Source organism: Octopus bimaculoides, chromosome 9, assembly GCF_001194135.2.
Source record: "Octopus bimaculoides isolate UCB-OBI-ISO-001 chromosome 9, ASM119413v2, whole genome shotgun sequence".
NCBI lineage: Eukaryota > Metazoa > Mollusca > Cephalopoda > Octopoda > Octopodidae > Octopus > Octopus bimaculoides.
The window spans coordinates 381,422-398,473 of NC_068989.1; the positions used below are offsets into that span (position 1 = coordinate 381,422).

Here is a 17,052-nt window from a genome sequence, read left to right on the forward strand (position 1 = left end):
AGAGAGAGAGAGAGAGAGAGAGAGAGAGAGAGAGAGAGGTGCAGGCATAACTCCTCTTTGAAACTACAGCTTCAGGTTCACTGTGGCATTTGGTAAATGAGGAAGTTTGATGTTTCTGCCCTCATTTGCATTTCCAGCTGTGAAGATTGCTCATCAGGGACTCTTGTCAGTACGAAATACAGTTCTGATTCAAAGACATCTACATCCACCCCGTATAGATCACTCAAGTCTTTTGAAGGGCTATTGAAAAACTGTAGGCCTTTAAATCGCAAGCAACATCTGGTCTGGTATTTTGATGGCAAGGGTGGAATCTTTGACATTATGCAATGGTTTCTTGTTCTGGTGCTAGTATGAATTTCAATGTCAAAGTTTGGGACAAGTCCTTCCAGGATTTTCTAGATGTTTATTAGTTTATTTTCCCCACTTTTGCTCCAGGGTATAGAGTCTTAATCTCTCGAGTCTTTCCTAATAGTTAGCCTGAATACTTCAAGTTCCACCATTAAATTTACACTATGATGTGACCATAGTTAGGAGTAATAGTAAAAAAAAACTGAGGACAATTGACCTTCAGATGACCATCATAGTTTCCAGCTTTCTTGTTCTGAAAGTTCTTAGAATCTGTCTGGCCAGCCACAAGCATTTCATCTGACAACTTAGTAAGATGCATCGATACTCATGTCAAATGGCCAAGTGTCATGTGCTGATTGAGTTTCTGAGAATGCAGTCCTTCCTGCTCGAGAGCATTTTGTCTGCACTGCATTTAGTTTTGCCTGCTGGTAGTGTAGGATTTGGAATTTTGCAGCATTAAACTGCATCTTTTGTCCTCATTCCACTTGAGTATTGCATTTAGCTCATGTTGCAAATGCAAGGAATCTTCAGGGTTCTGTATTACCTGTGAGACTTTTGTATCATTTGCATTGCTTGTAAAGGTGGTTGTCTGAAAGGGCCACTATGAACACCACACTCCAAGACAGTAACCCTGCAGACACTCCTAAGAGATGGCTCCCATTATGACTTCTATCTTTCACAAAGTCATGTAGCCACTCTCCTGGTCTTCCAGTTATAACCAAGCTCATGCATTCTGTGTCATATTATTCCATGAACAATTTTGTCAAAAGCCTTCAAAAAGTCAAGAGCTCTTAGGTGCGGAAATAGGCTAGGAAAACCTGTCAAATCAATGATAAGGTTCAAGGTGAAAAGGAAATAGATAAAAGTCTTTTGATTGTAATTAGAGAAAACGTCTTACTTGCACTGAGTCCACTTTGGTGTTGATTCACTGGTGTCAGTACAACCACTGTCTGACCACATGGAGTCGGTTTTGTTCCAAAATAAACACTGTCCCCACCATAGTTTCAGTGTATAATTGCGATGTGTTGCTACACCCCGTCTTGGACGTCCTTCATTGTATGTGGCATCCACAATACTGAGGTAGTAAGTGCCATCTACAGAAACGGAAAACAAAATACATTACTTTTATTCTCTCCTTGTCTCATACAGGTGAATGTGTGTGTGTGTGTGTGTGTGTGTATGGATATGTATATAAATTATATACACACATACATATTCATGTGTATGTGTGTATGTGTGTATGTGTGTATGTGTGTATGAATATGTATATAAATTATATGCACACATACATATTCATGTGTATGTGTGTGTGTGTGTATGTGTGTATGAATATGTATATAAATTATATACACACATACATATTCATGTGTATGTGTGTGTGTGTGTGTGTATGTGTGTGTAATGTACTGTTTTGTGATGGTAAGGTCAAAAAAAAAAAAAAATTCAGTATTTATTTTTACGAGCTACTAAAAGTTTCATGCAACGAAAAACAACTCAGACAGCATTTTATAACACATCTGGTGCCTTCGTGCAATGGCCCAATGGTTAGGGCAGTGGACTCGCAGTCGTAGGATCACAGTTTTGATTTCCAGACTTGGTGTTGTGAATGTTTATTGAGCAAAAACACCTAAAGCTCCACGAGGCTCTGGGAGGGGTTGGGGTGGGTGGTGAATCCTGCCGTACTCTTTCACCACAACTTTCTCTCATTCTTTCTTCCTGTTTCTGTTGTACCTGTATTTCAAAGGGCTAGTCTTGTCACATTCTGTGTCACACTGAATCTCTCCGAGAACTACATTAAGGGTACATATGTCTGTGGAGTCCTCAGCCACTTGCATGTTAATTTCACAAGAAGGCTGTTCCATTGATCAGATCAACTGGAACCCTTGTCGTTGTAACTGACGGGGTGCTGCGTTATGACTAAGTAACTTAGAAAAAACTTTTAATAAACTAATATAAACTAGAAAATTACTATTTTTAAATCTCACAACATGAGATATTTAGTAACAGTACTTTGGAGTAAAGATTGTTTACCAACATGACATGGCAGTCCTGGTTTAGGACGAATGTTGCTGTAATTTAGCCCCAGGAGACATCGTCGCCAGCTGGCTATACAACACGATCTGTGTCCTTATATTTTCGAAAATATAAGGACACAGATCGTGTTGTATAGCGAGCTGGAGACGATGTCTCCTGGGGCTAAATTACAGCAACATTCGTCCTAAACCAGGACTGCCATGTCATGTTGGTAAACAATCTTTAATATAAACTATACTTAGCATTTCATATTCTCAAAATTAATAAAAGAATTTTAGGAAATAAATCGATTTACTTACCATTAAGCATATTGAAAAGTATTATATATGCAAATCTAACAATTTCTTTGTTTTTAAATAAGTTAACACACCCATGCAGACAAAAACAAAAAAATAAAAGCAAAATTGCATAATCACATGTAACAGTATTTAAAAAAAAAAACTATTAACAAACACACACACACACGCATGCATACACAGACACACATGATTGGCTTCTTTCAGTTTCCCTCCACCAAATCCACTCATAATGCTTTGGTAAGCCCGAGGCTATAGTAGAAGATATATGCTCAAGGTGCCACACAGTGGGACTGAACTCAGAACCATGTGGTTGGGAAGCAAATTTATCACACAGCCATGCCTGTACCTACACACACACACACACACACACACATCCATACATAAGTACACACATGTAAGTATGTATAGTTAAAAGGCTGTCAGTGTTCAAAAATTAAAATGAAATTGAATGAATAGGAAGAAAGCCTACTTTCTAGTTCTCCAGATGGTAAAAATATTTTCACAACATTTTCATCAGGGTTGAATTTCTTAGTATAGATATATTGCATGGACTTCGTTGGTCGATTTTCGCTGACATAAAAGAAAAACAAGATATATTCTGAATATAATGTATCTAAATTATCATGATGGCAATTGTGTATATACAGGTATACAAATGTCTAGTATGTTTTACATATTTGTGTATGTATTCAACACACACTGTTCCTTCAAGGACGTCATTCACTGGACTGTGGTCATACTGGAGTAAAAATTTAAGAGGTTTAGTTAATCATATCAACCCCAGGAATTATTTCAGTTTGCAAATTATGTTCTCATTTTATCCATCTCTACGTATTGAATCACTATTTCACACAAAGGAACACAACTCAGCACAACAGTTTAAGCACACACATACTTATTTATTCAGCTAAGCATCCCTAATCTTGTGCGCTCGTAAGTGCTGGTGCCACATAAAAAGCACCCAGTACACTCTGTAAAATGGTTGGTGGTAAGAAGGGGGCATCCAGCTGTAGAAACCATGCCAAAACAGACAATGGAACCTGAACAGCCCTTCAGCTGGTCAGCTTCTGTCAAATTGTCCAACTCATGCCAGCAAGGAAAATGCATCTATGATGATGAGGATGATATACGTATGTATGTATATTCTTTTATTCATTTCAGTCATGCTGGAGCACCACTGTGATTTTGCACTTTTATGTATGATTCTTCTTTGGCTGATTTCTTCAGGGTAGTGGGGTTGCACGTCACCCCTCCTGAATGTGCTCTGTATGAAGGAGTTTGACTCCACTGCCCTTCACTATACCTCATACTGGGTTATTGGTTCATCTGTTATTGTGGAGGGAAGAATTTCTAGTTCCATTTTCAAGACATCTGTGTCCACATTCTGCAGATTTCTTAATTTTTGTGGCAGGGTAGTGAAGAGTTGTGGCCCTTTGAACTCTAAGCCATTGCAGTTCCTGGTTCTGAATGTAGATGGAGTGGATGGTATCTTACATACAATACAATGGAGTCCAGTTCAGGCATTTGTATAACACTCTATGTTGAAATTAGATACTAGCCCTTCCGGAATTTTCCATATAGAGATTATTACATATCTATCATGTCTTTATGCCAAGTCGTAGTTTTTCCAGCCTGTCCCTGTAGCTCATCTGCAGCACTGTTACAATCATTTTAGTGTGGTGACACATCGCTCCAAGCTCCACTGTTAGTTTGGCACAATGTGGTGACCATAACTCAGAACAGTAGTCCAGGTGGCTGAGAACAAAGGTCCTCCACAGGGTCAACATAGCTTATTAGTCTCTTGTCTTGAAGGACTTTAGTATCTGCCCTGCTACTTATCTGCACTTTGCTGTCTGCAGTGCTTGAAGTCTTCCAGCATCAATCTGCTTCAGTCCACTTATATATTGCATTCATCATCTGGATTCTTTATTGCCTGTGAAAATGTTTGTGTCATGAGCACAGCTACGGCCAGTGACTGTCTGAGTGACCATGGGTATGTCTAAGAGGGCTATTAGGATCAGTGATGGCCCCAAGACAGTTCCTGGGACATGCCACTTAGAATTTGAGTTTCCTCAGAGAGGGCTCCATTACCTGCAACTGCTCGACTTCTGTCTTTTAGCAGCCACTCTCCCAGTTTACCAGTTGTGCCCCAAGGTCTTGCAGCCTGTGACATCATGCCATGACCTACCTTATCAAAGGCCTTTGTGAAGTCAAGATATAGCATGCAGCTGTATCAAAACACAGTCATAGTGCAGTAAGAGCTGTGTGAGAAAGCATCACAATGGACAGAAGCCATGCTGTGAATTGTTCAGTAAAAGTCATTTTCTTCTCGGAATATTATCAGGTTTCTTTCTGATTATTTGCTTCATGACTTTACTGATATGTGAAGTCAGAGATTGGCCTGTAGATTTTATCTCTTCTCTCACCTTTGTGGATAGGGCATATAATACCTACTTTTATCTTTTTTAGGAAGTTTACCATTTGAATAAGCATCCCTAGATAAGTATCTGAAGTGATTTCTCTAAAACCAGCTTACATGACTTCAGGAGAACAACTGGGAAGCCATCAGGACCAGTTACTGAACTTGAGAGCTCATTTCATCTATGGCCATTGTTACCTCTGCCCCCTCAATGTTAATGTAATCAATGGTTACCACCTTCATCTGCAGGGCTGCAATATTTAAGAATTCAGCCAGGTTTTTGTTTTTTGTATCTGCATGTGTGCCAGAAGGGAAGTGAAGATATTTTTAAATGTTCACTGAGCACTTCATTTATCCTTTTTCAGTGAGCAGCCAGTGAGTCCTTCCCTTGGAACAATGGTCCTATTTTATATTCTACTCTTCCTATTTGCTTTGCAAATTTATAGAAAGCTTTAGAGTTTCTTAATATGTATTCAACAGCTCTCTCACTCTCTCTCTTTTTTTTTTCTGCCTTTTCCTTTCTGTGAGAGAGTTTGATTTTGTTTTCGATTTCCAGGAGTGTCCATCTCAAAGCAGATTTCTCCCTCAATTGCTTGCTCACTTGATTCGAGATGTTTTATCTGTATCTCAGATGGATTTTCCTGTCACTAAAAATTTCGTTTGTTGGTATGCTGGCCTTTTTTTTTCTTTTTTTTTCTGGAGTGTATTTAATGCATATAGTTTGATACTATTGACATAAACTGAGTTTTAAGTCAATGAGTTGCATACATAGAATGTCAAACCAGTTTCATTGATAGATCTCTTTGTTGTTTGATTTCCATTCTGCTTTATTGAAATTCAAGCTGGATGTAGCTTGAGCCCTCCTGATAGGAGAGGTGCCAACAGTTCATCTAAGGACCATACATTGTTAGTTCAGAAACACAAGCTGTCACAATATCAAGCCCTGTTTCTTGATAGTGATGTTGAGATCTTTGGCACTATGCAGTGGCATCCTGCTCTGCTGTTTTGAAACTTTCAATGCCAAAGTTTGGTAGAAGTCCTTCCAGGATTTCCCAGATATATGTTACTGCATATTTTTCGTACCCTGTTCAATACAGTAAGAGGCTGAACTTTTTCAGCCTTTCCCAATAGCTGACCTATTGCATTAAGATGATCTTTTTTGTGTAGCTTCACTGGATTATTTCATGTTCCACTATTCATTTTACATTCTGTGGTGACCATAGTTAGCAGCTGTAGTCGAAGTGAGTACTTTAGATGTGGCTGCAATCCCACATCTGCTGTGGAGGACGGACCTTCTTGACTACAGTAAGCTGACAGATATTGGTCCTTTGTCATCTCATTTGAAGGATTTAGTATCCTGAGGTTGTCCTTCAGTACTTTGTCTCATGGGTTCTTGGGTCTCCCTCTTCCATGTGTTCCATCCGCTTTGAGAGAGTGACATTTCTTTATGGAATTGTCGTCGACACCCATCTGCATCACATTACTGAACCAATACAGTCTTCTCTCGTGCACACTGAATCTAATTCCTTTTATGCCCAACTTTTCTCTCAATACACTGGCACTCTGTCACACATGTACACTTGCATTACACATCCCAATGGAACATACTAGCCTTATTCCTCTCTAACCTTAGCATGTCCAATGCATTCAGGGCCCATGTCTCTCTACCATGAAGACTCACTGTCCGTAAACATGCTTCATAGACTTCCTTTTGCTTGGAGAGAGAAACTTTTGGTAGCCAACAGAGGTATAAACACTCTGAATTTCCTCCATCCTATTCTTATTCTAGCTATTACATTCTCCTTACATCTCCCCCACAACTAATTTGGTCCCCTAGGTAGCAGAAATTATCCACTACCTCTAATGAACCATGGGACATTTGAGAGAATCAATTTCCTGAGTCTCTGTAGTTTTTATGGCCCCTGTGCATCTTCCACATATGAACATTACTTTCTCTGATAACCTTTTGATTAACCCACTGTACCTCTTGTGTGTCCATAGCTTACACTGGGTACACCATATGGAGTTCCTGTCTACACTTTTCCTACAAATCAAATAGGGGCAGCTACCTGAACAGCGTCGGGTCTTGTCTGTTTTCTTGCTTACTAAGACCTTAGTCTTTGCTAAGTAACCTTAAGGCCATTAGATTCCAGATTTTTGCTTCCACACTTGGGGAGTTTTTCATCTAGCTCTGATATGGAATCTATGAGGGCAACATCACCATCATACAGTAGTTCCCAGGGGCTGTTGGTCTTGAATTCTTGTTATGGCTTGGAGGACAATGATGAAGAGGAGAGGACTGCTGAGGACTGAACCTTGATGAATGCCTACCTGTCATCAAATTCTTCACTGTACTTGCAGTTAACTCTCTCTCACCTTACTGACAGCATCTCTATACAAGGCCTGTACAGCTTTCACCAGCCACTCGTCTACTCCTAGCTCTCTCATAAGATTAGGGGTACCCAATCAAAGGCATTCTCTAGATCAAAGAAAGCTAATTACGATGGTTTATTCTTAGCTGGGATTTGCAAATTCATAAAGTTTTGTATATGTGTGTTTTTCTGTAAATTAGGTGATGTCATAAATATGTGCACAAATATCTGCATAATGAAGGAATCCAGTTAAGCTTATGGGAGCAGGTCTTTTATGCATAATGTTCAAATGGTACGTATAATTGATGTCCAGAGAAAATCTTATCCAGGTTGGGGTGGTGGTTTAACGGATGAGGGTAGGGTGTTGTACTTGGAATTTCAAAGTGTTATTTGCTGCTTGTGCATGCAGGGGGAGGAAATCCCATTAACCAAGTTTGGTGTCAGTAAATATGTAGACATATATGTGTGTGTGTGTGTGTGTGTGTGTGTGTGTGTGTGTGTGTGCACATATTTTGCATGGATACACATGCACACACATGTGTATTTATCTCTATAAATTTGGACATGCACAAGTGTCCTCACATAAAATAATTAAGGAATTAATCCATCTATGGTGAATGCAGTTTGTTACAAAGATACCAGGGCTAATGCAAGGAAAACATCAATTACAATTTTCTTCTAAGCTACCTCCCATGACCTCTACACCAACATTCTCATGTTGAGAGATTTCTCTGTATATGAAATCTTTGGTAGCCTTGTTTATCCATGAATAAAAAAATATACATACATACATACACACATATATATGTATGTATGTATATATGCGTTTGTGTGTGTGTGTGTGTGTGTGTGTGTGTGCATGTTTATTGTTTATAGTTTCAGCTTAGAGCTGTGGCCATGCTGATGCACCGCCGTGTATATATATATACATATAACCGTTTCTATTATAAATTTATTCACAAATAAAACATGATCTTTGAACTTTGAGCGTCAGAGAGGCAATGACTAACGACTGAGACCTTTGGTGGCGTGCTGTGCTTGAAAGGACCCATCAAACCAAGTGCACCTGTGCTGGTGGCATGTAAAGAACACTTTTGGGGCGCTGGACCTCATGGAGGCAAAGTGGCTGAGTTCCTTTCGAGTGTTGGACCTCACAGAGGCAATGACCAAGACCTTTGGCATGATGTCATGCTTGAGAAGAAGACACATCAAGCTGAGCAAAATCACAGTCTTGGCAGATACCAGTGTCACATGAATTGGCACCCGTGCCAGTGGCATGTAAAAGCACTTTTACATTCTCAGAGTGGTTGGCATTAGGAAGGGCATCCAGCAATAGAAAACCATGCCAAATTAGACTGGGGTCTGGTGCAGCCTTGAAGCATGCCAGCACCAGTCAAACCGTCCAACCCATACCAGCATAGACAATGGACATTAAATGAAGATGATGATTATATATATATATATATATATATATATATATACATACACAATTCATATATATATATGCACAATTCATTCACACACACACACACACACACACACACACACACACACACATATGCATACATGAAGTAATATATATAATTATATAGATAGAGTTACAATCCAAGCTGTGTTTCCTTGAAAGACATCTGTTTATTTCAGTATTCTAAAGTTGTATGTAGATGTTGCATTTGTGTGAGACATGCATAAAAGTTGAATAATACAGGAAAATATTTTTTACAGAGTAATTTCACATCAAAACATGACACTGGAAAAAATTGTTGGCACAATTTATTCACCATTACATATGTTTCATTTGCTAATGGGAGTTACAAAAGTGTACATGTATGTGAAACATGTAAGATACCTCCTTCAGACAGACAATCAAATACTACAAAATTTACATTTCAATGAAGCCTTTATTTATATCGTCAGCAATCAGGGGTCTCACTGACAGTTGGAGGGGAGAAGAAAGAACAAAACTAATAATGGTGATTAAATAATCCCCAAACTTTTTTCTAATCTCCTGTTTTGATTTATGTGTGCATGTGTGTGTATACACACATGCACACACACACACATACATACATACATAGGGACATACATACATAGAAGATGCATTCCAAACGTTTTGAGACTGTTTTAGGAGTGACAGGGATAAATGTCCTAAATTATTTAGTTATAAATGCCCTAGATTATTAGATGTATAGTATTACTATACATTTAATAAGCTGACCTGCCAAGTTTTTCATTCCAAACTGAAAGGGACAGCTGTAACGACACTTTGAACACACCTAAGCATTGCTTGTTACAGTTGACCATTTTGCAGAATGCAGTCAGGATGTGAAGACAAACTAGAAACTTCTGAAACGCTCCAGACTGGTCATGGGTTAAATTGTATGAGCCAAGCATCTGTTTTTCACCGACACAAGAGGCCAGGCAAAGCAAGTCCATCAGGAAGCTCATGATCCCTTTTTTTCCCAATCGTAAGGGCATTGTCTGCATGCATTGGGTTACCTCTAGCCAGATGGTCGACAAAATACCACAACAATACAGCAGTCCACAATTCCATCCTGGTAACCAACGGATTGACAGAGACAGGCCTGAAAACTGTCCCTCAACCTCCCAATAGTCCTCAAATTGAGAGAGAACCACAGGAGCAGTTATTTTGAAAACATTGAGCAGATGAAAGATGTTGTGACAAAGGGCCTGGACACCTTCATTTTGGATGATTCTCATGGGAGCTTCACAAAGGGGAAGGAATGCTACAACATGGGCATCGAAGTCAGAGGGTTAGGGTTAGGGGTTTGTACTTCATTAAAATTAATAAATGTTTCTCCTGAGAAAGTTTCATAACATCTGGAATGCATCTTGTGTGTGTGTGTGTGTGTGTGTGTGTGTGAGAGAGAGAGAGAGAAAGAGAGAGAGTATACACACATACAGAATACATACTTACACACACACACACACACATATATATACACATACATATATATACACAGGAAATATAGTAGAATACTAAATTAATAGATGCCACTAATAAGCTGATTGGAGAGCAACCAACTTAGTGTTGGTCATTCAAGTTGTTCAGTTTTTAAGATGAGATGAAGTAAATGAAAGAGAGAAAATAAAGAAGTGGGGAGGTGTATGGGAAAAGATCATGTCTTGAAGTCATTATTACATTTCTAAATAGAAAGGATGATTTTTTGGGCCATCAACTACACCTGAAACTTTGCTCACCTTCTTTGATGAAGAGGTCAGAGTCAAAATTTCAGGCCGGACTGACGGACCAGAATTCACATTTCTATAATTTATCAAGAAAATCTATTTAAGAGTTCTGATTTGTTTTAGAATTTAGTTTTGTCATATAAATGTTTCTGCTTATTCTAATAACCAGCTATCTTTCTTGAGAATAAGTCTGCTAATATTTTGCAAATAAATCTTTGTAATGTTTGTAAGTTTAATTAATAAAATTTACTTTCATTAATTAAACTTATTAGAATATATATATGCTGTAGAAAGGCACGCTGCTGTGGTTTTTGTTCCAGAAAATTGCTTTTCATAGACATGTCTTAAAAATACAGGTGACTCATGGGAATCTTAGATGTAAGTTGCACTTCTTGGAGTTTGTAATACCTGAATGAAATTCATGCCTTGATATATATGAAACAGTAAATAATAATAATACATTTCTTGATGTTACAGAATGCCTACATGGCTGTAAAAAATCTCTGTAAATGCAATGCAACAGCATGTCTGTGAAGCAATTTTCTCTCACACAAAATACACAACAGTATATCTTTCAAAAGTGTATATACATTATGTATGCTACACAGATGGATATTATAAATTAATTCAATTTCATTTGAGACTTTTTATAAGTTTCTGAAGATATTTATTTTCATGATTACTGGGATTTTGAATTAAGAATTAATTTCACTCTCTTCTCCCCCCCCCCACTCCCTCAACCCTTAAATATTTTGTTGCTATATGGTAAGTTATCTTAAAGAAATAAAGCGAATAAAGGGATTAGATCCTTTGATCAAAAAAGAATGTTCCTACTCTCAGATCCAGTGTTACAATCTGCCACTGCAAGTTTATTGTTAAACAGTAATAAACAGATTATTTCTGATTAAAGAAATTCATGGAATTATTATGAAACTAAATAGAAAAAGACAAAAAAGTTATTTGCTACACATTTTTATGGCAATTAATCAGCAGAATGGAAGCGCCAAGAAAACTGAAGAAATTTTAAGTTGGATTAACAAAACATTCGAGTGAGGTCGTTGCCAACACCGCTGGAAAGGCTCCTGTGCAGGTGGCACGTAAAAACACCATTTGAGCCTGGCCGTTGCCAGTACCGCAAGACTGGCCCTCGTGCTGGTGGCACGTAAAAACACCATTTGAGCCTGGCCGTTGCCAGTACCGCAAGACTGGCCCTCGTGCTGGTGGCACGTAAAAACACCATTTGAGCCTGGCCGTTGCCAGTACCGCAAGACTGGCCCTCGTGCTGGTGGCACGTAAAAACACCATTTGAGCCTGGCCGTTGCCAGTACCGCAAGACTGGCCCTCGTGCTGGTGGCACGTAAAAGCATCCAGGGGGCATCCAGCTGTAGAAACTCTGCCAGATCAGATTGGAGCCTGGTGCAGCCTTCTGGTTCGTCAGACTTCAGTCAAACCGTCCAACCCATGCCAGCATGGAAAACTGATGTTGATTGATGATGATATACAATATTCATTTTATTATATACAATAAATTTGAGTTAACCTGTTGAGTTAAATGTTGCTGTAATAATGAAGTTTTGTAACAATTTTACTCATTAAGAGTGATATGTTTTCATATCAGCTAGAAATAGTAAAGCAACAAAATTATGCATCTTCAGAAAGTTCAGCTCTTTCATATCTAAAAGATACTTGTATTAGAATGTTGTTATTTCATTACTCAGTGCCAGATGCAAATGATATATATATGATAGAACCATATGGTGTTTGTTTTTAGTAACATTATGTTATATTTATTGTGTATGTGAATAAATGGTTTACATGAAATCTTGGTAAAAATGGTAATAAGTATTTGAAACAGTTAATATTTCAGTAAAAGACATGGAAAAAGATTTGATACTGACCTTATCGAGACAGTAATAGGGAATAGTTGACTCGTATATACTGGAGTAAAGTTGACCAATACATGAAAAGATTGGTTTCTATTCAATTTTGAAACATTAAACTGATGGATGTTCATGTGTGTCCGATATAAGGTGTGGTTACCAATAGTTTTATCCTGGTATTATTGGGGAACAAAAAAAGATAAAATATAAAATTTAGAAATTGTTCAATTTTCTGCAAACAGCATTAATATTTTTCAGAAAACAATGTTTTTTTTTTATTGTTGATGTTATTTATTTCACATTCAAAAAGATGTCATGGAGATTCATGCTGGACTAAATGGCATTGAAGCATTTACTCTTTGACCATTTACCTTTTGAGTTCAAATCTTGTCAATTTTGCTTCTCAGCCTTGGATTGGAATCAATTCAAATTTGTGGCCTTCTCATTAATGAAATTATTCTTTCATGCAATAATATCAAACTAAATAATAATGATTTCAAATTTTGGCACAAGGCCAGCAATTTCAGGAAGGGAGCAATACGATTACATCAACTCCAGTATTCAACTGGTACTTATTTTATCGACCTCGAAAGAATAAAATGCAGAATTTGAACTTAGAATATAAAGATGGATGAAATATTACAAAGCAATTTGCCGGGCATGCTAATGGTGCTGCCTGCTCACTGCCTTAACTCAAACTAAGTAATAATCAAAGAATTTTTATGTCAAGTAACCACCAGAATGACATCACCAGCAAAATCAAAGACATTTAGTAACACAGAAATTAAAACAAGCTTCAGTAAGTCTTACACTCAAACAATGGATAATAATATTGAAGTTTGCTGATGTAATGGTAAATGTTGATGTCTGTCCAACCCATGCCAGCATAGAAAACGGACGTCAAACAATGATGATGATGATGATGGAGATATTAGCAGATATTCAAGAGTTTTCACTTTTGCTACATTATAGTCAATCACAATTGTTGTTTGTTTTTTTTTGCTGTTGTTTTCTTTTTTTTACCCATATTCTACTCACTTTAACTCTAACTCAACTCTTCTCCAACTTTCTGACAGACACTTTTGAAGCTTTTTTCCCTTATTTAGACTTAGCCTGACCATTCAATATTTACTTTAACTGGATTACACTGGATAAATTAAATGCTATTTTACATGAAATAAAAGTATCGACGTTATTTCTTTCAGGACAACTACAATGCGGCTAAGATGAATCCTTACAAAAGCCTTAAACTTTCAACAACAGTCAATGACACCAATATCTAGGATTGTGTACTTACTGCATTAATTTCTGATGGAATACCAATAGTAATGAGTTCTTCTTTAGGTAAGTGGTCAACAATAATAGCTTTACCATCGCAACTGTATAACTTGAGTGATGTAACCTGAGACTGCACCTAGAACAAATGTGATATAGGAATAATACGTAATGTTAAACAGATCTGCATGCAACAGCTATGAGAATTACATTTTCTTCTGCGGTTGAGATAAAGACAGGAGGAGGAATTTATTCCAGTCTGTCTGATATTATCCTGTTATATCTATAGCCAATATAGCTAGAAAATTTCTGAAACTCATAGATATGCTCTTCCCAAAATCACATAAATATCACAAAATCTTCAAAAGAAATACAATTAGAAAGTTAGCTATAGTTGCCTCCTGCACATAGGATCCATGATTTTCAATTACAATACGAATAATGCCATTAGGAACACCCCTCATTGTCAACTTTTATCCTCTCTGTATATACAAGGTGATATCAAAAAGTTCCCAAACTAGTTCTGTAATGTGCCAACAGATGGCAGCATATGGTTGTGTGCGCAGTGAAAGCTAGCAGTGACCTTTGTGAGGTAGTGTACCGAGTGACATTACTGATCATGTGTATGTTGTAGTTTGCGATTCTGTCATGGACAAGAACAATGAGCCAACGTGAAATTTTGCGTTAAACTTGGGAAGTCTGCCTCGGAGACAATGAGCATGCTTACAGGGATGAGGCAATGGGTCGTAAGAAATGTTTTGAGTGGCAAGGGCACTTTAAAAGTGGAAGAATGACCCTCAAAGACAATGAGTGATCTAGAAGACCTGCCATGAGCATCATCCCAGAAATGTGATATTGTGCCTTGAGAATTTGTTCCCCCAGAGCCAGACTGTCAACTGAGATTTCTACTGTGAAGCATTTGAGGGAGGACTTCGGGTGAAAATAATCAGATCTGTGGAGCGAGAAAAATTGGATTTTTCACTAAGCTCTCCTCACTTGCGAGTTTCTTGCCAAAAACAACATGGCATCACTTCCACACGCACCCTTGTCACTAGATTTAGCACCATCTTTTCCCCAAGACGAAAATGCAGCTCAAAGGTCACCATTTTAACACTGTTGTTGAGATCCAGAACAAATCACAGAAGGTCATCAACTCACTCACAGAAAACAACTTCCAGACCAGATTGCTAAAGTGGCAGGAACACCCTGGGGCCAGTGTATTGCTGCACAAGGTATTTCAAAGAAGATGAGATGTTAAAACTTAGGAAAATAGGTTATTTTTTTTTTTATTATACCTAAGTAGTCTCAGAACCTATTGATACCATCTTGTATTTAGCAGACTCTCTCTCTCTCTCACTCTTTCTCTGTATATTTATATCTCTCATATCGAGTGTGTGTGTGAGAGAGAGTATGAGAGTGTGTGCAAGGAATTTTATGAGAAAAGCATCATTTGCACTCTTCTGCATCTGATATGCTTTTTCCATGGCTGGAAGCCTTTCCTAATACCAACCTTTTTACACAATGCACTGAGTTCCTTTTTTTTTCTTTTGTGGCACCCAGCCCTCTTAGGAGGTCAAATTACAGCTCATGAACAAAGAGAAATTGATGTGTAAAATGCAATGAAGGGACTAAAACTGTAGAATATACCTTATTAGTCTCCATACTTCCAAGAGGATAGCCTTTCTTGCGAAATGATGTCATTTGTGCTTGATAACATTTACGTCTGATTCCTTGCTTTGGAGAATCTTTGTCATCATTAGGGTTAAGATCAACATGTTTTGTTAATTCTTCTGGTAGGACAAATGATGCTTTACCTATAGTTAGTTTTGGCTTGAAGTTAATATTATATCGAGCAGCATAAATACTGATGCCAGGAGATTTGTGTTGGATTGGTTTTTCTTCAACTGTAGCAAACTTCAATTCATTCTGATAGGAAAAATAAAATATAAATACATTGAAGAAATGTTTTAAAATGATAGCATTCTATTAGTTTCTACTGTGACAGTTGTATAATTGACAGAGTAGAAGTGTAAATTATAATTGACAGTGTAATGTGATTAGAACTTAAAAAACAATAATGTCCTCATTATATCATTTAATATCATATTCAGACTGAGCACAGTATATAGTTATGAATACTTTAACTTTTTGACTGGTCAGTAGGAAATAAAAACAAGAAGGATATTTAATTATATAGAAGAAAGTAGACAACCAATACAGAAAGAATGATAAATTTTTGGTAGATTATTTCAGCAACATTTGTAACAGCAATGCAGACACACACCTTTACAGCAATTAAAGAAAACAGTGGAAAAAAAGGGCTGCTTGTAAAAACCACTTTAAGTAGGTGATATTTGATGCACTCTCCTCTCTTCCATATATTACTGGTATTCAATTTGCCTTCTATGCAAAACTGTCCATAAATCTGAACAGCAATGGAGAAATTTCTTGCTTACCCCCAACAATCCAACTGCTTTTGGGTATTTTCAAGGTAGATAATATTCATTACTTGAATAAAAGTGAAGAGTACAGACAAAGATCAGAGATGCGAGGATCCCTTATCCCACCCAGATGAGAAGCCATGAAAGCCACTGCCTGGTACTGCTATTATTATTACTATTTTATTTCGATTTTGGATTTGGTTTGCAAGATTCTTTATGAGTTTTATCAAAGCAGTTGTGGTTGACAAAAAAGATGGTAGTGGTACCAATAATTGTCGGAGCCCTGGGAACAGTGAGTAAAAACCTTGAAAAGTACATGGAACAAATAAGGGCGGCAATAAGGGTGGAGCACTTGTGAAAACAGCACTGCTTGGAACTGCTTGAATACTCCAGAAGATTATTATTATTATTATTATTATGTCACATATGTTTAGATGATAGGATTGTAATTATGTGATGTTTATTGCAAATGAAATGATTCAGCTTTGGTTTAATTTTATGAACCATCTGCCAAGGAGTTTCCGCTCTGAATCAGTAACTATAACAGCAAAAATATTTTTAAGAACACATAATACTGGTATTTTATTTTAATCAACCAAGAGGACATTTGTTAGAATTAAGATATCATTACACTTGATTCTTTCAAATGTTATCATTAGAATTGGATTCCTGCTGCAGTAGCCATTAATGTAGCATTAATAAAAGTTCCCTTCTTTTTTCTCTCTGTCTCTCACACACTCTCTCTCTGTCTCTCACACACTGGACAGCTGCAGA

General features: G+C 37.5%; 1 protein-coding gene across 1 annotated transcript in view; it reads right to left on the reverse strand.

Moving 5' to 3' along the window:
- The window catches only part of LOC106880231 (polycystic kidney disease protein 1-like 1), a 246,725-nt gene that overhangs the window by 43,958 nt on the left and 185,715 nt on the right, over window positions 1-17,052 (reverse strand). The window contains exons 37-41 of the mRNA XM_052970309.1: window positions 15,485-15,763; window positions 13,860-13,976; window positions 12,581-12,735; window positions 3,151-3,251; window positions 1,247-1,442 (exon numbers count right to left, since the gene is read on the reverse strand). Coding sequence (XP_052826269.1) covers window positions 1,247-1,442; window positions 3,151-3,251; window positions 12,581-12,735; window positions 13,860-13,976; window positions 15,485-15,763 — 848 coding nt within the window. The remainder of the gene's footprint in view (window positions 1-1,246; window positions 1,443-3,150; window positions 3,252-12,580; window positions 12,736-13,859; window positions 13,977-15,484; window positions 15,764-17,052) is intronic.